Source organism: Pantherophis guttatus, chromosome 2, assembly GCF_059756535.1.
Source record: "Pantherophis guttatus breed Tessera chromosome 2, ASM5975653v1, whole genome shotgun sequence".
Lineage (NCBI taxonomy): Eukaryota > Metazoa > Chordata > Lepidosauria > Squamata > Colubridae > Pantherophis > Pantherophis guttatus.
Window position 1 is genome coordinate 148,822,458 of NC_142064.1, and position 24,843 is coordinate 148,847,300.

General features: G+C 35.9%; 1 protein-coding gene across 7 annotated transcripts in view; it reads left to right on the forward strand.

Moving 5' to 3' along the window:
* Nucleotides 1-328: 328 nt before the first annotated feature.
* CEP112 (centrosomal protein 112) overlaps nt 329-24,843 on the forward strand; it is a 299,264-nt gene continuing 274,749 nt past the window's right edge. For all 7 annotated transcript variants that reach the window (XR_015732452.1, XR_015732453.1, XM_034412661.3 and 4 more), the window contains exons 1-5: nt 329-475; nt 5,235-5,425; nt 6,443-6,612; nt 21,734-21,830; nt 23,661-23,735. Coding sequence is in view for 5 of the 7 variants with exons in the window: in XM_034412661.3 (XP_034268552.2) it covers nt 376-475; nt 5,235-5,425; nt 6,443-6,612; nt 21,734-21,830; nt 23,661-23,735 (633 nt within the window). In the remaining 2 variants the exon portion in view is untranslated. The remainder of the gene's footprint in view (nt 476-5,234; nt 5,426-6,442; nt 6,613-21,733; nt 21,831-23,660; nt 23,736-24,843) is intronic.

Consider the following 24,843-nt stretch of genomic DNA (forward strand, 5'->3'; position numbering starts at 1 on the left):
CACATTGTGCTGAAGGTGTCTTTCCCCATTTATACAAGGAGTCAGCACACACCCCATAAAATATATTCATAAAATATAGTATTTGGAAAAATGTAGTAGCTACTAAGATAAAAACTGCAAAATATAAAAGCTTTCATTTTGAGTATAATTTTCATTTTCAGTATAATTAAAATTTCTTCCTGTTCTGAAAGGTATATAGAGGGAGGAGGGCAAGAAATATTATCTATTGCCTCAGGGAAAATATTTTGTGTAATGTTTGATGCCTCTTTTAAGTTATGAATATAGTGATAGATATAATCTGGTCCTGATTTTCTGAATGATTTTTTTCAGTAATCTTGAAGAACCCATCTGTACATAGTTTATTGACTGACCACAATGAGCAGTGAAGAAGAAGCATGGGAGAAATTGGATTCAGAATTTGACCATTATGTTGTGGATATGAAGTCTTATGTTTTAAAACTACCTCATAAATCAGGTAAAGATTAGACAATTGATGCATTTCATATTTTGTTTTCCATTACATAGAAACATGTCTGAGTAAAGTAAGTAATAATTTTACTTAACTCTTAAAATTACTGGAAAATGTGATTTGGAAGAAACTTATGTGCTGGCAGATATAAAATTTTTCCTTCATATTTTCAATGCAAAACACAAAAATAGAATAAAATGTTTTTGAGATACATAAATAGGAATTCAGTGCTTAGTTGATAATTTAGAAAATATTTTCTGTGATGATGTGATGGAGAGAGTAATATGGAGAAAGAGCCAATGTTTAATGAAAGTGAAAGAATGTGTGTGTGTGTGTGTGTGTATAGGTAGTCATATATAATTTTGTGTGTGTATAGATAGTCATATATAATTGTGTGTATCTATAGGTAGTCGTGTGTGTGTGTGTGTGTGTATATGTAGTCCTCGATGTACGACCACAATTGAGCCTAAAATTTCTGTTGTTAAATGAAACATTTGTTAAGTGAATTTTGCTCCATTTTACGACCTTTCTTAGCCATAGTTGTTAAGTGAATCACTGCAGTTAGTAACACAGTTGTTAAGTGAATCTGGCTTCCCCATTGCCTTTGCTTGTAAGTAGGTCACAAAAGATGATCATATGACCTCGAGATAATGCATCTGTCATTATATATAAATCAGTTGCCAAGTATCTGAATTTTGATCACGTGACCATGGGAATGCTGCAATGGTCATAAGTGAAAAACAGTCTTAAGTCACTTTCTCAGTGCTGTAGAACGGTCATTAAGTAAGCAGTTATAAATCGAGGACTACATATTTCTTTTAATCTTGGGTTGTTCACACAGGTATCTCTGGAAACTTCAAAGCAGACAGAGAGTTTTCTGCCATTGTAGGAAAAAGGGAAAGGGAAAGTACTAATAGTGTATCCTGGAAAGAAAGAGGAACCAAGCAAATTGCCATGACACCCTTTGCTTTAACTCATCAGTAAGCAAGAACCTGATGTAACTGAACTGTTCTAGTCCTATAGTATTGTAAAGCTATTCAAATAATACTAGGAGATTGCCTGTGATATTTAAAACAAAAGAAATGTATTGGTAGAGGAAGAATTTTGATAAAGAAAAACAATTCTTCATCTCTCTCTCTCTCTTTTCATATGTTTGTGTTAAAAAAATTTCCATTGTCCATAATCAGCTGTTCCTGAGTAAATGGGAGACAGAATATAATAACTCCACTCCCAAGTTAGTACTTTATGAGGAAAAGAAATTATGAGAAAGATGGCTTCAATTTAATTTAAATTAAATTTCAGTAACAGTAACTTTATAGTTTATCAATTTGGAGCAGCACCAAGTGAGATTTCAAAATATATTTGTTTAGTCCCAAAATAAATGTTGAAGAAATTATGCCACTTCTAAACAAGTAGATTAATTTTGCCGCATGTGGTGGTAATGTCAAGTAATACAAGTTTTTTTTAAAAAAAGGTTTGTTAAATGAAGAGTTTGAGGAAGCAAGAACCAGAGGTTTAAGGAAGTCTGAGGAAATACATATTTTGCAATGGGCAAAAACAAAAAACAAAAATATCAGAGGAAGTTCATAAACGATTATTAAACAGAAAAAATAAATTCGTATAAAATGATACCAATCAAAATAATTGCCAGATTCTAGGCAATGAACAAAGTGGCACTAATAATAGAAACAGTACAGAAGTACAGAAACAGTACAGAAGTACAGAAACTCCAACATGGAACACATGACTCAGTTACTGACAAAAAGGGATATTTAGGAAGAAAGCACAACAAATAATGTTACTTCAAGTTTACAGATTTAAAGGAACAAAGCAGGCTGAGAAAATTGAAGATGAGAGAAAAGGAACTGCAGAGTTAGAAATAAAAGACCTGCAATTTTTAGATGGACTCAGAGATACAAGCACTCAATCTTAACATGAAAATGTCACGGGTTAAGGTTCAGTTGAAAGCTTTTTGCTTCCCATAAAGTGTTTACCATTTATACATTTTTCTGTTGCCTTTTGAAGAGATGTAAGTTGAGAGACGAGAACTTCAAGAAATTAATTTCAAATTTGATTTCATTGCCCTTTCTGAAAAACAAGCTGCTTTACTGTTATTTAAAAAAACTAAAGAGTTTATAAAGGAGCCTTTTTTTTTAAAAAAAATACTTCGTTCAAAATGTGGTAGTTTTATACATATCTCAAATATAGTGCAATTATAAAAAGTGATAGAGCAAGGAAGGTGGTCAAAAAGGTAGTGGCACTGCAACTCCAGAAAACCCCTGATTAAAATGAGTTATCTGGACCCCTTTTCAGTCAGCATTCAGGCCCGCATACAGTACAGAAATGGCATTGGTTGCACTGTTAGATCTGGCAGGAGTGGGATAGAGGTAATCCATCCATCCTTGACCTCTCTGTGAAGTTCATGACAATCAACCACGGTATTCTTTTGGGTCAATTTAGGGAATTGGGGGTGGTTTTTGCTGGTCCACTTCCTTTCTCTAAGACCAGTCCCAATTAGTGTTGATAGGAAATGAGAGGTGCAGTTCACAGCCCCCTACTTTGTAGGTATGCAGGACTCGGTGCTCTCTCTTCTCCTTTTTAACATGTAAGGGTTGGATGAGATCATCTGTCACCATTGGGTGAGATATCATCATTTATATACCTCCATCCTGGATGAAATGAGTGATGTCGATATTGTTTTGTGGTGCCTGGGATAATGGGGGTCAGGATAGGAAACTGTTAACAGACTACTGCTCAACCTTGGTAAAGTGGAGTGGTTGTGGGTGGGTGATGGGGGATTTGTTTATCATCTTGGTCTTAAATAGTTCGGCAGTACCTCAGACAGGTGCGCAATCTAGGGACCCTCCTGGGCTCATGGCTCTTGCTTAAAGAGCAAGTAACATTCGTGGCTAGGAGAGCCTTTGCTCTTCATGTTGTGTGACAATCACACTCATTCTTGAGTAGGGAGGCTCTTCGCTCAATCACTCACACTCTGGTCATCTCCTGTCTGGACTAATGCAGTGTGTGCTAGATGGGTCTATCATTGAAAAGTACCCAGAAGCTTCAGCTGTGTGAGCAGCTGTAGGTGCCCCAAGAATAGCACATGTAACACCTCTGCTGCACAAGCTGCTTTGGGGGTTGGTTTACGTCTGGATCCAATTCAAGATGTGTTTATGCTTTTTAAAGCCGTACATAGCATGTGGCTGGATTCCCTGTGGAACTGTCTTCACTCCATTATATTGGCCCATCCCCCTTGGTCAGACAGGGAAGGTATTTGCGAACCCTTTCGGTTAAAGAATTGCAACTGACAGGGCCCAGGAAAAGAGCTTTCTCTGCCATTGGCCCCTCCGCCCTTTGGAACCTTCTCTCTGCAGAGGTGAACCATGCCCTGACCCTCCTGATAGTTTGTAATTGCTTGGCTGGCTCTGTCAACTTGCTTGGGGCCCACAGAAGAGCATGCAGCCATTGGGCTGGCTAATACTCCAAAGCCCCTCCTCCACCTTTTTAATCTTGAACTTCAGCTATTCCTGTGTTAATTGTTTTTATTATAATATTTATATATAGTGTTTATGTTGTTAACTTATTTGTACCTTGCCCAGAGTCACTCTCTGAAGAGATGGGCAGTTTTTAAATATAGTATATAAATAAATAAATAAAAGTGGTAGACAGTTTGGAGAACATTAACATGCCTAAGTTAAATTTATTTTATTTTTAAATTACCTTATGAGTTAAGGATGAGAATAAAAATGAGAGAGCTTGATAGAGTGATGAGAGCATTTGGATAGAAAGCAATCATTGGCAAACCTGGTTTTGAGCCTGGTTTAGCTCAACAGACAGAAGCACTGTAATTTAACACCAGCTGTCTGCAATTAAAGTAAGATCGAATCTCGCCAGGCTCAAGGTTGACTCAGCCTTCCATCCTTTCTAAGGTAGATAAATTGAGGACCCAGTTTGTGGGGGCAATAAGTTGACTTTGTATAAATATACAAAAGTATGAAGGCTATTGCTTAAAGCACTGTAAGCCGCCCTGAGTCTCCGGAGAAGGGTGGCAGTTAAATCAAATTAAAAAAAAAACCTGAGGTAAATAAAAGGAGTTACTATTCAGTTCAATTTGAAAGAAAGGTGCACAAGGAGAAAAACTTTTTGTTTGGAAAAACTGTTAAATTCCCAGAATCTTCAGAGGAAAAGGATGCAGTCCTTAAATGTAGCAAAACATTTTCCATCCTCTCAATCTTCATATTAGGATTAGTCTATAATGTGAATTTCTCCTATGAATTCGGAGGTTAAAAATGTATTTGCTTCCCAGTCCCTAGTGCCTTTAAATGTTGGACGAGTCAGTCATTGCTTACTGAAGTTGGTATAAGAACTTGCCTAATTTTCAAAGGAGTCACACTTTGGCTGTCTAAACAAGCCCAGAAAAAATAATTTTCTTTTCACATGAATAAATACATTAAAATACATTAACTTAATTAATTTGCTAATTAATTTAAAAATTAATGTAGTATGTAACTGTTTATTAATGTAGCATGTAACTGTTTAATTTTAAAAAAGAGTCCTAACTTAGAAGTAAATGTATCAGGCTGTCTGCATCTTAATGTTTCTTGTGTTATTAGGTATTTAAAGATAATATTCTGCACAACATTTTAAGTAATACATTTGTTTTGTAATCTTTATCTTGAAATAAAGAAGTTGCATATTTGACTTCAGGATGGAGAAATATTGTTACTAATTTCTGTTTCCTAAATGTATCTTTTGCCTTCTTCAGAACGTTACAGATGTGCTGTTTGGATTAAAAAACTTTGTGAGCCTTCAGGTGCTGGCACAGGAATTGTTGGTAGAAAGAATAGAAACTTATATGCAAAACTGCTTCTTCATATGCTAAAGAGAGGAGTGTTGGAGGGACCATTTACACAAAAACCTGAATCAGGCATATTGAAAACACTTCCATCATACATGGTAAATATAATTCTTTGCTATAATTTAAAACCAGTATGTTTCATATTTCTATTTTTGGGAAGAAAGAACTGATTAGGGCTTCTTTTATTTATTAATAGAATTTAGATGGCTGCCCAGTTATTCAAAAACTCTGAGGAATGAACAATCCCCCCACCTTGAGAATTGGGCTAAAAGAAATAAATTAAAATTGCTTTGAGGCACAATAAAAATGCAAAAATACTAGATTCATTTGCCCATGCCAGAGCTCCTATAATAATGTCCCAAATCAATGCCTGGGTTTACTCTAGATGCTTTATATCCAGTTGAATAATGCATCACAGGATGATGTTACCACTAATTTAGAATAGATTAGCATCAACATTAAGAACTAAAATATGATTTAGCACCGTTAAATGTGATAAGATGCATAAGGAAAATTTAGGGCAAGGACAGGTAGCAAGGATGCTGAACATGACCTTGTTGCAAACAACTATAAAACCAGGTTACATGGCTACAAATTGATGTATTCTGGAGGTTATTTCAAGTAATTTTAATACATCCATGGCATTCACAGGACTCATCGGGGAAAGTTTGAATTCTGGGGCATTAGTAATGTCTTGGGAACTTTTGTAGAAAACATACTATGAAAAGATATGAGCCAAAGATTTTACTACTGCAATATGAAAGCAGACAGAACTGCATGTTTTTGAATATGCCTCAGTCTATTGATAGTACAGTACTGTCATGATAGTTGTAGGAGATTTAGATATGTTAATAGGGAAGTTTGTAAAATAAATGACCTGTGCACATTTGAATACATTTCTGATTTAAACTTGCAATAAAGGGTGTATTCATTGGAAATTGAAATGAGCTACTGTGTCAAGAGTCATATATTATACTAAATGATCCATTGTTGAATGGATCCAATGACTACCTAGTATTTAGAGTTATTGTGGAATTTATTAAACAAAGTAATGATTATTTCTGGAAGCTTACATTGTGAAACATATTTTTCAATATTCTATTTTGAAAATCTAGTCAATCTATTTTGATGAACCAAGTTCAAAAAGAGCTTGGAGTAACATCCCGGAAGATTTACGTGACTGGGTCATGGAAGAATTGGGCCAAAGTGACCATAAACCAGATGAATCATGGAAACTTTCTTTTAAAGAAGAATCTGCTTTGGTTAGCACACCATCTAAACAGAGGTAAGAATTGGAGATATAATTAATGCTAGACTGATGTTCTTTTTTATATTTTCAAAATGAGTAATTTTTAAAATAGATCATGGTTGTAGTTTATCTCCAAGAGACTTGGTTTCTTTTGATGTGGTAAATTGGCTTTTATTACTTAATAGGACATCAGCTTAAGGTGGCTTCATCTTTATTTATGGCTTATCCTTACCAATTGCTGGTTATATTTCTATTTCTAGTACCATGCTTCATCTTTGCCTCAGTAATTGTATTTTTACTGTCAGTGGTTTAGGCTCTAGGCTAGAAACCAGCAGACCACGAATTCTAGTCCCACCTTAGCTATGAAAACCAGCTGGGTGACCCTGTGCCAGTCACACTCTCAGCCCACCTCACCTCACAAGGTTGTTGCTGTGGGAAAAATAGAAGGAGGAAGGTGTGTTGGATATATTCACCACCTTGAGTTATTTGTAGAAACAATAAAGGTGGGATACAAACAAATAAAAAAATAAGGCAGTAGTGGCTCACCTGCAACCTTCAACTCTTTTGGTGGCTTTGTAACCTTCAGACTTCAGTGATGGAATTGCTGAATATCAGTGTAACAGTTCATGACAATTGAGGTTGGAATTATGTGACATAGGTACTGATTGATTATGTGTCATCAAGTTGTTGTTGACTTTTAGCAATCACATAGATATATTTTTCTTCCTGACAATCTGACTCTAACCTGGTCTTTCAGTCTTCCATTAGTGAATGTTTCCATTGCTGCTATAATTGAGCCTATCCACCTTGCTGCTGGTTGTCCTCTTTTCTTTCCTTTTATCCTCCTCCACTATTACAGCCTTTTCTACAGAACTAGGTCTTTTCATAATGTATTGGATAATTTGAGATTGCTCATTTGTGCCTCTGAGGAGGATTCTAGGTTGAATTGTTCAGCAATCCTTTGGTTTGTTTTTTTGCCTGTCTATGGTAGTCTCAGGAGTCTTATTTTATTTATAAATATTACTTATGAGGCCACCCACCTCAGAGAACTTTATTCTAAATAATGAACAATAAAACCATAGAATAACTGCTAAATCAGTATGGCATTAAAATGTTAATGTTTCTTAAAAAAAGACTGGATGATAGCGTTGGACATTATGGACAAGACCAACACCAAAATTCAAAGTTTGTTCTTTTATTGAAAGTTTGTTCTTTTATTGTTGATGGTTGATTCTAAAAGACAGAAGTTACCTACCACATTGATGTCTTCATTTTAAATTCTAAAGCTGGTTGCTGTACTTGCCAATAGTTTGGTTTTCTTTATATTTAATATTTGTCCCATTTTCTTTATTACGCTCTTTGACTTTTATTAATAAACCTTCCAGATCCTTTGCATTTTTGTCTATTAGAATAGTATCATCAGCATTGTGCAGGTTAGTATGTTTCTTCCTTCAGTTTTAAATCTGCACTAAAAGTAGTCCGTGGCTAAGAACGGTAATTAGGACCAAAATTAACATTGCTAAGTGATATGGTTATAAAAGTGTGGTGTCATGTGACTGCATTACTTAACCACAACAGATTTGGCAGTCCCTGTTGTCTTTAACTGAATCCCAGTGGTTGTTAGGGAAGGATCCACTCTGATCTGAGCCATTTGTAGCTTGGTCCCTCCCAGCCCTGAACTTCCATAAGGGAAGGGACTGCCACCTCTTGAACTCCCCCCACCTGCCTATCCCCCCCTCCCCCAAATTTCTTCCCTTTTCACTTTTTGCCTACCTGCTGATGCCAGCTGCCCAGACAAGATAAATTGCTTGTTTATACTATAGTACAGGATGATGGCAGTGAAAGGACAGACCGCCTGAACAGGTTGTATGCACCTGTGTTCCTCTCCCATCATCAGGATGTCCCAGATAACAACAGAAATGTTGGACAGGAGACAAGAAGGAGGGAAGATAAGATGACTGCCTGGGTGTCTGCAACCATGGACCTCAGGATGAAGAAGTGGATTAAACAAAGCCAAACGTCAGGAACCAAAGTAAATGGGCAATTGATAGATAACCTAATGAGTAGAAGTAACAGGAAAGGAAGCAGCAACTGAGAAAACTGGGGTGTGAGAACTGTTTGTTTCTTTTCCTCAGTCTGGAATGAGGTAAAAGTTTTTAAAGCTGTTTCCCTTAGATGATATAAAGATGCAGCATAAAAGAAAAAGAATCAAGAAGTCCAGCCAGAAACAAATGAGAAGAGATAAAAAAGTAAAGTCTGCAGAAATGGACAGCAGAAGTTAAAAAAAAGATAAGAGAGATTGAACTCTTATCTGTATGAGAGTGACCATGGAGATAATGAGATTAAGAACACTGAAAATGGGTCAGAAATAAATATATCTGAGATACAAAACAGAAAGATACGAGAATATAGTGAAATTGGACTTTAAAGTCAAGTGTAGATAAAGACCTTATAGAAAATAATTAAAATATAAAATAGTTTTATTAAGATGTATCTGTCAATAGTTCTAGACATTTATAATTCCCTTTTTTTTATTTGTAAGGTTTCCTATTTTAAAATGCTCCCTGCTCTCACCGAGGGGAGATATATTAATAGCAATAGCACTTAGACTTATATACTGCTTTACAGTGCTTTTACAGCCCTCTCTAAGTAGATTACAGAGTCAGCATATTGCTCTGAACAATTTGGGCACTCATTTTACCAACCTCAGAAGGATGGAAGGCTGAATCAACCAATAAAAATCAATTGTCCAAATTTCCAGTGTATTGTGTTGTAATCTGGGTCAATCTGGTTATTGGTGGCTCAAAAAGAATACCCATGACAGATGATCCTCTCACATTGGATGACTCTCATCCTGTTACTAAGGAAGACTGATGATCTTTTGGAATATTAATGGTTTTTATGAAATGGCTGCCCTGTTTCCCCGAAAATAAGACATCCCCTGATAATAAGCCCAATCGGGCTTTTGAGTGCATGCGCTAAAATAAGCCCCCCCCCCGGAAAATAAGCCCGCCCCAAAAATATTTAATCGCAGAGCTGGAAATCAGGTAAGATGGCAAAAGGAGCCCCAGCTTGCTCCATGCCCCCCAAAATAAGACCTCCCTGAAAATAAGGCCAAGTGCTTATTTCGGGGTTCAAAAAAATATAAGACAGGGTCTTATTTTCAGGGAAACGGTAGATTAAAGCCATGTTTGGATATTTGATTGCTGATGTTATCATGTAAGAAAAGAACATCAGAGGCTATGAAACAGAATTGCAGTGGGAAGATGGAACATAAAAAGCTTGAGCATGGGGAAACCTTACACAGTGAAAGAGGAAATGATTCAACTTAAAAGTGATCTATTAGGCATCAGTGAGTTGAAATGGATTGGACTCTCAGTCAGAAAATCATTTTTTTACTGTTCAGAACAGGAAAAATAAGGAATAATATTGTTTTCTTGAGTTGTGTATAATGTAGCACTGACAAAATTATATATATTAGATTGCACGCAGCCCCTTTGATATGATTGTTATTCAAGGTGATGGTGTGATATGGATGCAGGAGAAAAGGAAGTTGAGGTTGGCAGTCAAATTACATCTGAAGTTGATAGAACAGTTAAGCAATATGTGCTGTTTGTAGCTGGAGATCAGAATGCCAGAATTGAAAATATTAAGAAGGGAAATATGGTCAGATTGTATGGCTGAGGAAACAAATGAAAGAACAATTTAATCAGTTTTTTTTAATCGAATGGTTTCCATTACTGTCTTCAAACAACAAAGCAATGCCTACATATCTAAATATCACCAGATGGAGCACACAAACATCTAATTAACTATATTATTGTGCAAAGAAGTGAAAGAGCTCAGTTATAATGGTAAAGATATGTCCAGGGGCTGATTGTGGAACAGATAATGAACAACTGAGGTCATGTTATAAATTAAGCTAAAGGAGAAGAATGAAAATCGTGTTTCCATGTTACAATCATGAACATATACTGGTAATCTTTGATTTATGATCACAGTTAGGACTAGCAATCAATCAAACAAACAAACAAACAAACAAACAAACTGATTGATTGATTGGCCACCCATCTTGCCATGATAATTCTGGCCAGCTTACAATATTAAAAGGGTAAAATTATACAAAACCTATACACAATATGAACAAAATACTATACAAATATAAATACACAACCCTAACTAAAAGATGAGGAGTAAGTGAGTGAGTAGGATGAACAGCGGGGAGGTGATGTGAAGCCTCTCCCATTAGAGTCCCAAGCCAACTGGCAGAGCCAGGTCTTTAAACTCTTGCAAAGGATCAGGAGGGTGGGAGCTAACCTCACTCTGGGAGGGTCAAGATATTCCAAAGGGCAGGAGCAATGGCAGAGAAGGCTCTTCTCCTGGACCCCGCCTACCAGAATACCCTAGCAATAGGACTTGCAGCATGCCTCCTTGGCTGGCATGGGAGGGGCAGCCAGTCCCATTGAGAAATCATTTAATAAAGAGTTTGTTAAGCAAGATGTCATGTGACTGCCTACATGATTGCTTCACTCAACAACCAAAATCACAATCCCAGCACACCTGGTGGTGATCATTAAGCGAATGTATGGTCTTTAAGTGGATAGAGTTACAGATAAGGGAGACTATGGGAGGTTATGCTCAGGACTCAATGAATTTCCACGGAAGCCAGCAGAGAAGATTGTGAATGGCGATCACATGATAGGGAAGGCTTGGCAAGCAGTCATAATTGTGAACAGGTTGCCAAGTACCCAGATCAAAGTGACCGCTGGCTTGATGGTGCAGTGTTTTGTGAAAACAACAAATGGAAAATGTGAAGCAACAATTACATAAAGTATTCCAGTGCTGAAGGATTAGCGTTTTAGGAACAAGAAGGGCAGGGAATAATTTTCTCTTGTCCAATTATCAATTTCCATTTAATAGTTATGTAGCTCAGTGGAAGCTCAATGGAATATGAGCGTTCAAAAATATTAAACTGCCTCAGTGAAATTAATATATGTAATTATTTCTTCCCAGAACCCACAATCACTTTGATAATGCAAAAATATATGTTTTTATGAAGCAGAGAGAAATTTAAATTCCTAAATTCTAATACAAATTAAAATAACTAGTTGTGAAACATACTGCCTTTCTAGTTGCAAAAATAATATCATTATGGCACAAAAGTGATGGATACTGGTACTTCAGTTAATGTGTTTTGGGGTATATAACTGCAATGTAAAATGCATAGACTGTATTAAAGTTGAACCGTCAGACACTTGTTCAAAGAATATGTCTATTTGAAAAAAAATTACAATATGAGGATGCTCACTTTGTTCATTATTCTTTTGGGAGGATCCAAGCTTCTGGCTTTTGAAAAGGTATACATGCCGTATCTTTCACATTTCTCTCTTTGTATGGGCATTTGGATTTTTTTAAAAAATAAAGTAAAATTGTATGTTTAAATTTGTTTCTTTAATGAACTTTAATAGTTTGCTGCAATTGAATCACTAAAAAAAGTTTCTGGGCAGCTAGCTATTACTTGTTTCTTAGTGTAAGATGCTGAAATAGACAGCAGATGGTGATGGTGTACTGTAGAACAGAGTAAAAGATTTCTTTGTGCTCTCTGAGAGTTTTCTGAGGGTGCATCGATATCCATTCCCTTTCTAGCTGGAATGATTTGTTGAAAAAAATAGTGACTTATAGACAGTAAAAAGACTGTTCTAATCAATCCAAGTTATGTTTCACTTCAGAAGTTGATTGTTTTGGCACACTAGAATTATAACCTATCTTTTATTGCTCTTTATTACTCTTCTTTTTATTGTGTTTGTGACAATGCCTATTCCACATGTGATCACAACTCTCTGCAGGAATTGACAGCTGAGATTGATGGAAATATAGCAGTCTGTAATCAGGAGGGCTACTTTTTTTTTTTTTTTTTTGGATTTTGCTATGTCACTTCCTGTTCTTTTTAGATTTATGTACCTATAATTCCCCCCTAATAATTTCTTGACAGCAATGGAAATGTATAGATGGCCACTTCTAGTAATATGGAAAATCAGAACAATAGTACAAAAGCTAGAAGGGTTCCACCCTGAATGATTGTTACCCTAATACTAATATAGCTGAATTTTAGATTATTGAAAAGAAACCCAATTGCATCTCTCTTTACCATGCATTGCAGTCAAATTATGGCATCCTATGGGTGTGGTTGCTCATGAAGTATATAGCAGTATTTTCTTTATAATGACTTCTCATTGGTGAACTCTTTCATTATCTGATATAAAAATTGAGTATTTTTCCTTATAAGATCTTTAAAAATACCCTTTTCTTTAAAAAAAAGACATTTGGTTTGTATATGCACTTTTGGAGAGGTACAACTTTTATATTATTAAATTGTTATTACTCTCTTTTACTGTTGTCTTGATATCTGTACGGAAAGTTAAAAGTAGGCTGTGAATTTCTAGATTCCATGTCAGAATTCCCCCCCCCAAAAAAAAATGATTTTGAGCTTTGAATATATGTGAATGTGAATAAATGTGAGCAGTGGTTATTGACAAACACAATATTACATTGTAAACTCCATCCTTTGTGGCAGGGGTGGCTGGCATGGTGGCTGGTTCAGGTATTTTGGGAGTTGAAGTCCACAGGTCATAAAGTTGCTCATGGTTGCCCACCCCTGCTTTGTGGGCATGCTTATGACGTGGCAATGAATCTAAAAATGGGGGGAGAACTTGCATGACAATACTGCAATATAATGCATCAGTCTGACGCCCCTTGCCTTTCCCCTGTTGATAAATTAAAGTTGTGTATGCTTGAAAATTTTATTTTATTTTTTTTATTTTATTTTAAATTTATATACCGCCCTTCTCCCTGAGGACTCAGGGCGGTGTACAGCCAAAATTAAAAAAATGAAATACAAATATTAAAAACAATTAAAATATATATAAATTTGGCCCAAAATTAAAAATACAAACCAATTAAAACATTTAAAATTTCTTCTTAAGCCAGCCCGGCTTGCTGGAAAAAGTGGGTTTTAAGGGCACAGCGGAAGGCGCTAGGGTCTTGGATTCTCCTTATCTCTGGGGGCAACTGATTCCAGAGGGTAGGTGCCCCCACAGAGAAGGCCCTCCCCCTGGGGGTCACCAGCCTGCATTGATTGGCTGATGGCACCCTGAGGAGGCCCTCTCTGTGGGAGCGCACGGGACGATGGGTGGTCGTTGGTAGCAGCAGGCGGTCTCGAAGATAGCTAGGCCCGATGCCATGGAGCGCTTTAAAGGTGATAACCAGCACCTTGAAGCGCACCCGGAAGACCACTGGGAGCCAGTGCAGCTCGCGCAGGAGCGGTGTTACATGGGAGCGCCATGCTGCTCCCATCACTACCCACGCTGCTGCATTCTGGACCAGTTGGAGCCTCCGGGTGCTCTTCAAGGGGAGCCCCATGTAGAGAGCGTTGCAGTAGTCAAGGCGAGAGGTGACGAGGGCATGAGTGACTGTGCACAGGGAATCCCGATCAAGAAAGGGCCGCAACTGGCGAATCAGGCGAACCTGACAAAAGGTCCCCCTGGTTACAGCTGTCAGATGTTCCTCCAAGGACAGCTGCCTATCCAGGAGGACTCCCAGATTGCGAGCCCCTTCTGTAGGGGCCAAAGACTCTCCCTCAATAGTCAGTGATGGAGTCAACTGACTATATCGGGATGCCGGGAGCCACAGCCACTCAGTCTTGGAAGGGTTGAGCCTGAGCCTGTATGTTTGGTACTCATATGAGGTCATTTTCAAGGTGTGCATAGCTGTAGCAATGTATGTTGGATGTAATTGGAGATTACTTTCCCTCTTTATGCTGCTTTCTTTCTGTTTTGATAGTTTTATAATAAATCATTCAGAGTGTTATAGTGACTAGATGCCACAAATACAACATATGCTGAAGTACTTGGTGGTAATACTTGGTCATTTGTTGGTCCAGTATGAAAAACTATTTTGTATTTAGCTTTTAAAGAATTCTTAAGCTCGTGTGGTCTACTGGGTTATAATGTAGCTACTTTCTGAAGCTTAGTAAGCCTGGATTTGGTTAAGATCTAGGTGGGAGACCACTTGAGAATCTTATGTACATTTACCAGCACTATTTTTAATTACTTTTGCCGTATACAATGCCAAGAAAATGTTGTGGTTTAAGAAGGAAAATGCTGTGTTTGCACCTCTGGCTGCTCCAAAATATCTTTTTGTCTTTAAATACAAAGCATTTGATTACTCTAATATCTATGCCAACTGAGCTCCTGAAAAATAGTAGATAACAGTATGAGAAGTAGTAAATTTATAAAGAGCTAAAGAAAAATGACTTGTAAATAAACTTAGTTCAACATTACCTAATATTGAAAAATAACTCTTGGCATCTGAACTTGTGCACAATGGACTACTTCACAATAATTTATGATGATGTTCTATAATTGAAATTTTGATTGCTCTCTTAGGACTCCACTCTAAACAGCTTCCAAATTAAGAGGCCAGTTGCTGAAATAAGATGTTAAATAGTCCTTTTAGGATTATTTTGTTATTTTTGTATATATTAAAATATGATGGAAACATAGATCTCTTACCTACAAAAATATCAAGTTTTATGTGCATGCACATCCTATAATTTAGTTTTTAATATTTAAATAAATTTAATTTACCATGTAGGAAAAATGGGAAATGGAGTATTGACAGTGAAATGCTTGTTCAGGTTTAAATAAGGTAGCTCAATGATGGTGAACCTATGATGTGTATAAAAGGTGACGTGTCTATCGTATCTTAGCAATTGGTCGAGACCTGATATTTCATATAGCGTAAACCAATTAGCAAGGTATAATGCAGAGCCAACAGATAAGCATTGGCAGGCCGCAAAGCGGATATTGAGATATTTAAAGATGACAATGCATTATATTTAGAACCTATCTGTGATCTTACATTGAGCGCATATGCTGATGCTAGTTTCGCTACTGATTTGACCACCGGAAAGTGTACATCAGGTATTGCGATAATGTTAGGTAATTGTTTAATAGAATGGAAGTCAATAAGGCAGAAACATATTAGTTTATCCACTATGGAAGCAGAATTTTCATGCTTGTCACTAGTATGTACTGATTTAATTTATTATAAACAATGCTAGATGTAGGATTAAAGGTAGATTATCCTATTGTAATTTATGAGGATAACCAAGCTGCTATAAAAATGGCAACAAATTTAGCATTAAGACAAGATCAAAATATACTGATATTTGTTATTTAAACGTTCGTCAGAGTATTCAAAGTAATATGGTTCAGTTAGAATATTGTATGTCTGAAAACAATGTTGCTGATAATTTCACCAAAGTGCAGGGTGCAATTAAACATAAAATGTGTTGCGAAAGCTATGGCTTGAGAATTTGAACAGGGATATATTAGCCTGTCCAAAGGGGAGAATGTTAGGATATGGTGTAAGCCTAACAAGTTGTCCAGGCAATATATGTGTGCTATAACTTTAAATGTATTCTGTAACTTTAAGATGTAATGCTGAGTAATTGTACTGATGAGTCATTGTAATTGACTGCTGACTGACTGCTGACTGTAATTATCCTAATTGTACTGTTGAGTCATTGCACTGCTGACTCCACTTATCTTAAGTGGATACTACTGTAAACTGTATATAAGGAGAGAGCCGAGCTATAGTCATTGTTGCTTGACTTATTGCTTGACTTGTTGGTTGGAACTGTTACCGTCGTGTGAAGAAGCTCTCATCGTGGATAGATATGCTACCATCGTGATTTGTTACCGGTGTTGAATTGCTGTTTATTACCTACTGCTGTTTGTATGGTAAGAAGATATCTGTAACTTCGGACTGATTTGAATGGCTAAATACTTGGATTGACTAAAAGACTATGCAACTGTTTTTCACTACAAAGTAAAAGCTTTGTTAAACCAGTTTGTATGTATTGTATTCATTGCTTTTCTCTGTGCACTTGCTCTGCTGGTTGGTTAACACAACAATATCCTTACCAATGTGCCACATTTTGGGTGACACATCAGTGTTTACCAACACTTGATGACAACTATTCCCAAAAGCAGACCTCGCTCTTGTGTGATTTTCAGAGGCTACAGAGACAGCACAAGAATGGGGCATGGCCTATTTTCTACATAATCAGCAGAATCTTCAAAAATCGTGAAAGAACAGAGAGTGCTTTTGCACAGTTCTTGGAGGCTGTAGGGGCTGTGGAAGAGAATTCTCTGAAGTTGCTTCAAGAATAAATGCCCCATCTGACCTGGCACAGCCTCATAGGCCAGAGGGACCGGTAAACAGGAAGAGAACACTGCCTGAAGGTAAGCATCATGCAGCAGATCCTGGGAGGTGTTCCTCCCCATCCAGACCCGCACGGCCTCCAGGCACCGGGACATCACTTCAAGGGCATCGTTGGGGTGGTCTGGGGTGGAGACGTACAGCTGGGTGTCATCAGTGTACAGATGGCACTGCACCCCAAAACCACGGATGATCTCGCCCAGCAGCTTCACATAAATGTTGAACAGGAGAGGCGAGAGGACCGACCCTTGTGGCACCCCACAAACCAAGTGCCTTGAGGTCGACCTCTGCCCTCCAGCCAACACAGACTGCGACTGGTCGGAGAGATAAGAGGAGAACCACCGTAAGACAGTGCCTCCCACTTCCAACCCTTCCAACCGGCGCAGCATGATACCATGGTCGATGGTATCAAAAGCCGCTGAGAGGTCTAATAGGACCAGAACAGAGGAGCAACCTCTGTCCCAAGCCCTCCAGAGATCATCAACCAACGTGACCAATGCCGTTTCCGTACTGTACCCGGGCCTGAAGCCGGACTGGAACACATCTAGATAGACGGTTTCATTCAGGTACTGCGGGAGCTGTCGCGCAACCACACTCTCAACAACCTTCGCCAAGAAGCGAAGGTTGGAAACTGGACGATAGTTTGCCAAAACAGCTGGGTCCAGAGAGGGCTTCTTGAGGAGGGGCCTCACCACCGCCTCTTTCAAGGCGGGAGGCAAGAAACCCTCACTCAAGGAAGCGTTTATAATCCTCTGGAGCCAGCCTCGTGTAACCTCCCGGGTAGCCAGCACCAACCAGGAGGTACACGGGTCCAATAAACATGTGGTTGCATTCAACCTCCCCAGCATCCTATCCACGTCCTCGGGGGTCACAGGGTCAAACTCATCCCAGATAACAGTCTCAAAGCACATCTCGGACAACCCGCCTGTACCTACCCAGTCAGAGTCCAAACCTTCCCGAATTTGAGCGACTTTATTGTGCAGATAATGCGCAAAATCCTCAGCACGACCTTGCAAGGAGTCTTCCCGCTGACTTTATAAGCTGACTTTGTATAAATATACAAAAGTATGAAGGCTATTGCTTAACGCACTGTAAGCTGCCCTGAGTCTCCGGAGAAGGGCGGCATATAAATCAAATAATAATAATAATAATAATAATAATAATAATAATAATAATAATAATAATACCTCCCCAAAAATAAGGCCAAGCGCTTATTTCAGGGTTCAAAAAAATATAAGACAGGGTCTCATTTTTAGGGAAACACGGTATACATACATATATCCAAACTAACTTTAAAGAGCTGTGATTGTAGGGAGAAGTATTAGAAGTAAGTTCACTACCTTAAGTTATTTATAAAAATAATAAAGATGGTATAAAAAATAAAATCTAATCTTTTTTTTTGGTGGCTTTGAGTTAGTGTTGGCTCCTGGCAATTTCCTGGGCAAGTACCTTCAGTTTTCTTGGCAAGATTTCAGAAGCGGTTTGCCATTGCCTTCTTCATAGGGCTGGGAGAATGTGACTTGCCCATGGTTACCAAGCTGTGCCCAAGGTGGAATAGAACTATGAGGCTCCTAGTTTGAGCCTGGTGCCTTAACCATCACATCAATCCAATATGACATGTAGAAGTTAAGAACCCCCCCCCCCTCAAAACAACATGATTACATTTGTGTACCAGATTTTTTGGTCTGATACACTCTGTTTCCCTATATTCTTATACTGCAATTGTTTACAAATAGTTTTTGTAGGTTTATGATTGTAAACATGTACAGTGGTTCTTAAAATTTATGTATACTTTAAAATTTTCAATATTTCTGCATAAATATGTTCTAAAACATGATCTTTCCACACAAGTGCTAAAGAGAACCTAATTAAACAAATGGATCAAAAGCATTATAATTGTCCATTTATTCAGGAAAATCATCCAAAGCTATATGTTTCAATTAATTTTCAATGATCTGTTAAATATGTAGATTAAGACTAAACATGTCCTAATCTACATGTTTAAATAGTGATTTGCTGCTACAGTTAGTCCTCAGGTTACATCTGCAATTGGAACCACGATTACTGTTGCTAAGTGATGTGTTGTAAAGCTCAAGCGTTATATAACTACATTGCTTCGGTTGCTGTTGTAATCCAAGATGTGCTGGTCTTTAAGTAGGAAATAGAGGGAGTCCCAGTTAAGGAACATGAGGAATGGGGATGGGGTAGGGCATGGGAGGCCCAGTATAAGCTTGTTGTGGCCCGTATGCGGCCTATGCGGCTGGTGGATGATTCGGACAGCGAGGAGGCTGGTGTGGTGCTGCGCCAGCAGCCTGTGCAGCTGGCACTCGAGTCGGACAAGAGAAGATGTGGTGCCAGAGGCGGGGATTCAAGCAGGGCTTTCAGAACCTCCAGAAGCTCTCTTAAGAGAAGAGGACGAAGAAGAGGATCCTCTTTTCGATGCACGAGTGCGCAGAGCTGCCAAAAGGCAGGAGTGGCTCCTCAGGAGGAGGTCTCCTCAAGAGTAAGGCTTGGGGCTAATTGGCCACTCCCTTAGCCTATTTAAGGAGGAACGCCGACTGAAGCAATTTGAAGGGAACAACTTTGTTCACTCTCCTTCGTGCCACGATCTTAGTTCTTTGCAAATTGCTTCTGGCTTTCTGCCAACCATAGTAAGATTAAGATTATTTATTCTTTGGATTCTTGTAGGCTGTTAAGAAAGTTAATTAACAGCCTTTGTTATTCTGAGAGCTTAAGTGTAAGGCTCTGAAAATTTATGAACACATTTGTCAGTGCATTAGGGTTACACAATTTAAAGGACACCATGTCCTTTTTTCCTCTGGTACTGTATATAACTCTCATAAAGTAAGGGAAGCTTGTAGTTATAGTAATTAGAACTGTTTGTAATAGTGTGCTATGAAAATGAAATGTACTATACATACTTGTAACTAATATGCTTAAGAATTAGAAAAATAGAATGTTTAATAATTTAAGAATATTTAATTTTTAAGCAGATTTCATGTTGTTTTCATCTATTATTCAACTATATGGAAGGTTTGCTTACAGTCTTCTTCCTTTCTTATAAAATGTTGATTTTTTAAAAAAATAGAAAGCTGAAAACTGTATTAAAATATTGTAGTTCTAAAAACTAAAACTTTTAATAGTTCTATTTTCCTTGATTATGAAAACCAGACTTGTTATTTTGAAACTGGGATAACTTAGTTGATATTAAGATACGGTAATGTTCTTAATTATGAAACCATTAAAAATGGTAGCTATATTTTTCTAAAATAACAAATTTGGTAGGTAGAAAATTGAAAATTGAATTCTAATGTGATGAAAAAGAAAGAAAGGACAATGTTGATTTTTGATAGACTGAAAAGAAAGATAGAAAAATGATATGTTAATTTACCTTATGATTCAAAATTCATTACTACACCAGATCTTTGTTAGATTAACTCAAAGATCTATGTTCTATCAAAGAAAGAATGTACTGGCTTCTATGGACATTCTTGAAGTCAACAAGGTAAACAAGGCCTGGATCGCTCAGCAGACAGAAGCACTGTAATTTAACACCAGCTGTCTGCAATTAAAGTAAGATCGAATCTCACCAGGCTCAAGATTGACTCAGCCTTCCATCCTTTCTAAGGTAGGTAAATTGAGGACCCAGTTTGTGGGGGCAATAAGCTGACTTTGCATAAAAATATACAAAAGTATGAAGGCTATTGGTTAATGCACTGTAAGCCGCCCTGAGGCTCTGGAGAAGGGTGGCATATAAATCAAATTAAAAAAAAAAAATTAAAAAAATAGATTTTTTTTACTGTAGATTTTACTGTAATTAAAATGGAAAAAGTCTCCCTTATTGGGTTTGGTGAAGTATGATTTAACATTCTAGAAACTCTAGTAAATATTTATATTTTCTTCCTTCCTCTTTTTTTGAATATTGTATTTCCATTTTATGCGTAAAATTTGTAACTTGTTGACTGTTGCTAAAATTGTGTTACCACCATAATGGAGTCTGGAATTTCCATCATAAATCATGATGGTCATAAGTTGAAGTACCAACATGACTGTACCTGATGTTATGAGTTTTTTGCAGTGGTTGTTAAGTGAACACAGTGGTTGTTAAGCAAATCCATATGGGCCTTTTTTGTTGGAAACCGGGTGAAAATGTTAAAAACTAGTGAACAAGTTGTAAATCATGGTTATGTGACCTTGGACCACTAAAACCAGCCATAAAGGTGGCGCGGTGGTGCAGTGGTTAGAGTAGTACTGCAGGCTACTTCTGCTGATCACCGGCTGCTAGCAGTTTGGCAGATTGAATCTCACCAGGCTCAGGGTTGACTCAGCCTTCCATCCTTCCAAGGTCGATAAAATGAAGAGCTAGATTGTTGGGGGCAATATGCTGACTCTGTAAACTGCTTAGAGAGGGGTGTAAAACACTGTGAATTGGTATATAAGTCTAAGTGCTATTGCTATAAAGGTGATTTGGTTGCCAAGCATCCAAAATGTGGTCATGTGACCCAGGTATGTGTGCAACCAATGGAACTCCAGAACATGGTCTTAAGAATCGTTTGCGGGTGGCAGTTGCTAATGTGAGAACCACTTGTATAATTTTTAGGAAGCAAATATAAATTATATAGACAGGCTACTTTTCAAAAGGGTTAGGAGATCAAAGCTGACTGATACAATTTTTAGTTCCATATTGCCTCACCTTCTTGTTGGTTTATTATGACGATTGCTTTAATTGTTCTATTTCTGTGCCTTTTGAAAATGCATATATTAGTATTGAAGTAGAAAGGCAAGATAGAAATATAAAGAAAGAAACAGGTATTAAGGAATTGTTGAGAAAACAGATGTTTCAGTATGTTCTGTTTATTGCTATTTATTACAGGGAACAATTTACCTGTAATGGAAAACTAGCCTTAAGGTCACATTCTACCAGTCCTCCTCATTTATCAGAAGATGAGACCCTTCCATCAAATGCAAGGGTAAGGTTTTTCCATATTTGCAGTAACCAGTTTTCTTTAACCTTCAAAATGCAAAAAATGAATGTAACACCCAATAAGTTAAAACAGAAAAAAGGCAGAACTGATATAAAAAATGTGTGTATATGTATGTATAGTATATTTCAATGTGTCTTAAACTACAATAGTTTTTTTTGCAAAAATTGGACCCAATAAAGAATATGGGAAACAGGTAGCATATATTTTTCAACACTAAAGTCAACTCTGAAGTATTTAAGCTTTTTTGCCCTCTTTTTAACAATAGTCATTTGAAGATGTCTGTTTTGAATATGGTAATTTATCTTGCACCAAATATCGTAGCTTAATAAATAAAATAAAATAATAAAATAAAATAAAATAAAATAAAATAAAATAATAAAATAAAATAATAAAATAAAATAAAATAAAATAAAATAAAATAAAATAAAATAAAATAAAATAAAATAAAATAAAATAAAATAAAATAAAATAAAATAAAATAAAATAAAATAAAATAAAATAAAATAATAAAATAAAATAAAATAATAATAAAATAATAATAAAATAAAATAAAATAATAATAAAATAAAATAAAATAATAAAATAAAATAAAATAAAATAAAATAATAAAATAAAATAAAATAAAATAAAATAAAATAAAATAAAATAAAATAAAATAAAATAATAAAATAATAAAATAATAAAATAATAAAATAATAAAATAAAATAAAATAAAATAAAATAAAATAATAAAATAATAATAAAATAAAATAAAATAATAAAATAAATAAAATAAAATAAAATAAAATAAAATAAAATAATAAAATAAAATAATAAAATAAAATAAAATAAAATAAATAAAATAAAATAAAATAAAATAAAATAAAATAAAATAAAATAAATAAAATAAAATAAAATAAAATAAAATAAAATAAAATAAAATAATAAAATAATAAAATAAAATAATAAAATAATAAAATAAAATAATAAAATAATAAAATAAAATAAAATAAAATAAAATAAAATAAATAAAATAATAAATAAATAAAATAAAATAATAAAATAATAAAATAAATAAAATAAAATAAAATAAAATAATAAAATAAATAAAATAAAATATAAAATAAAATAAAATAAAATAATAAAATAAAATAAAATAAAATAAAATAATAAAATAATAAAATATTTTATTTTATTTTATTTTATTTTATTTTATTATTTTATTAAATAAAATAAAATAAAATAAAATAATAAAATAATAATAAATAAAAGAGTCCTGGTGGCGCAGCAGACTAAAGCACTATTATTAACATCAGCTGCCTGCAATTACTGCAAGTTCAAATCTCACCAGGCTCAAGGTTGACTCAGCCTTCCATCCTTTCTAAGGTAGGTAAAATGAGGACCCAGATTGTGGGGGCAATAAGCTGATTTTGTATAAAATATACAAAACTATGAAGGCTATTGCTTAACGCATTGTAGGCTTCCCTGAGTCTCTGGAGAAGGGCGGCATATAAATCAAATAAAAAAAAAATGGTATGAAAAGACAAAAAACTCTGAAAATTATACAGTTTTCTTCAACTTAATTGACTAAATTCCCAGACTTTTCTCCCATTTCCTTCAGAGCCTTTATAAACAATTTCCTAATGCAAAGGTTCCCAAAGAGGCAAGAGGCCTTCATATGCTAAATTAATTCTTCCTTGCTATTTATGTGGAAATAATTGCTGATTTATATTAAGAAATTGCATAGCAATATGTATATAATACAGATGTTTTCTTCTAATTTTCCTGTTTTCCTATTTGCACTAAAATGTTTTACCTAAAAATTGAATGTTTCAGGGAGATTATTATAGAAGAAAAACTTCTTTTGATGACAGTGACTTTGAAGCTCGTCTTAATAGTTGGAATCTTGGGGTAAATTCTGTTTTTTTCTTCATTTCTTTTTTTATTTTAAAATGTTAATCGTTGTAATCCCTGTATTCAGTATGTGTGGCATGACTTTACATATGATATTCTAAAATGAATTGGAAAGAAACTAAAATAAATCTTGGTGTTTTTAAAGATATTTAAGAATCCAAAACTTTATTTTCCACGGTGTCCAAGTAAGTGTTTCTAGGAAATCCATCAGCAAGATGTACAGCAACAGATTTCTTTCCGTATTTCACCATCTGGTATTCAGAGATACACTGCGATTTATTTTGGAGGTTGTATATAACCGTCATGACTAGTAGCTATTCGTACATCAAATATATCTAATCTCTTTCAAAACCCATGTAAGAAAAGTGTTTGTTAGATGATGGGAACAGGAAATTAAAAGGTCAGTGGAACTGCAGAGAGTTGTGGATAATATCATATAAGATTGGAAAGATACGGGATGATGGATTTTTGTTGCTTTCATGTGTTTCATATGATGGGAGGCTATGTTTGTATGTGGGGAGGGTGTTGTCCCTCAGAAAATCACTATTTTTGCTCCTATCAAATAGTTATGTCATTTCAGGATTTGGCACAACTATTTAAGAAGTTTCAGAAAGGTTCTACATTTGTAGCCCTGTGAACTCTAAAGCATCTCTTTGCTTTCAAACCTGAAGTGCTACATAGCTTAATGCCAAATAAATTGTTTGGTAGATGGCATTGTCTCTGCCTCTGCAGTCAGTTTGTTGATCAAATTACTTGGATTTTTCTACTGATGGACAGCTTAAGGAATCTTAAAAATATCAAATAATAGTGCATCAATAAGAAATATAGATGGGAAAACCAGATAGCAACAAAGATACAAACACTCTTCAAAAGGGTATGTACCCATTCTAGCCAAAAGCTGGGTAAAGAGCCAGGTCTTCAAAGTCCTGTGAACTTCCAATAGGATAGGAGCTAACCTGGATCTTTGAGGGAATCTCATTTCAGAAGGCAAGTGTTGTGAGAGAGAATCTTAGGATCTCAGTACAGTATATGGTATTGTTTAATCAAAGGAACCCAGAACTTGCCATGCTTGTTGGACTGCAGTGGTGGGGCAGATACTAGGGGA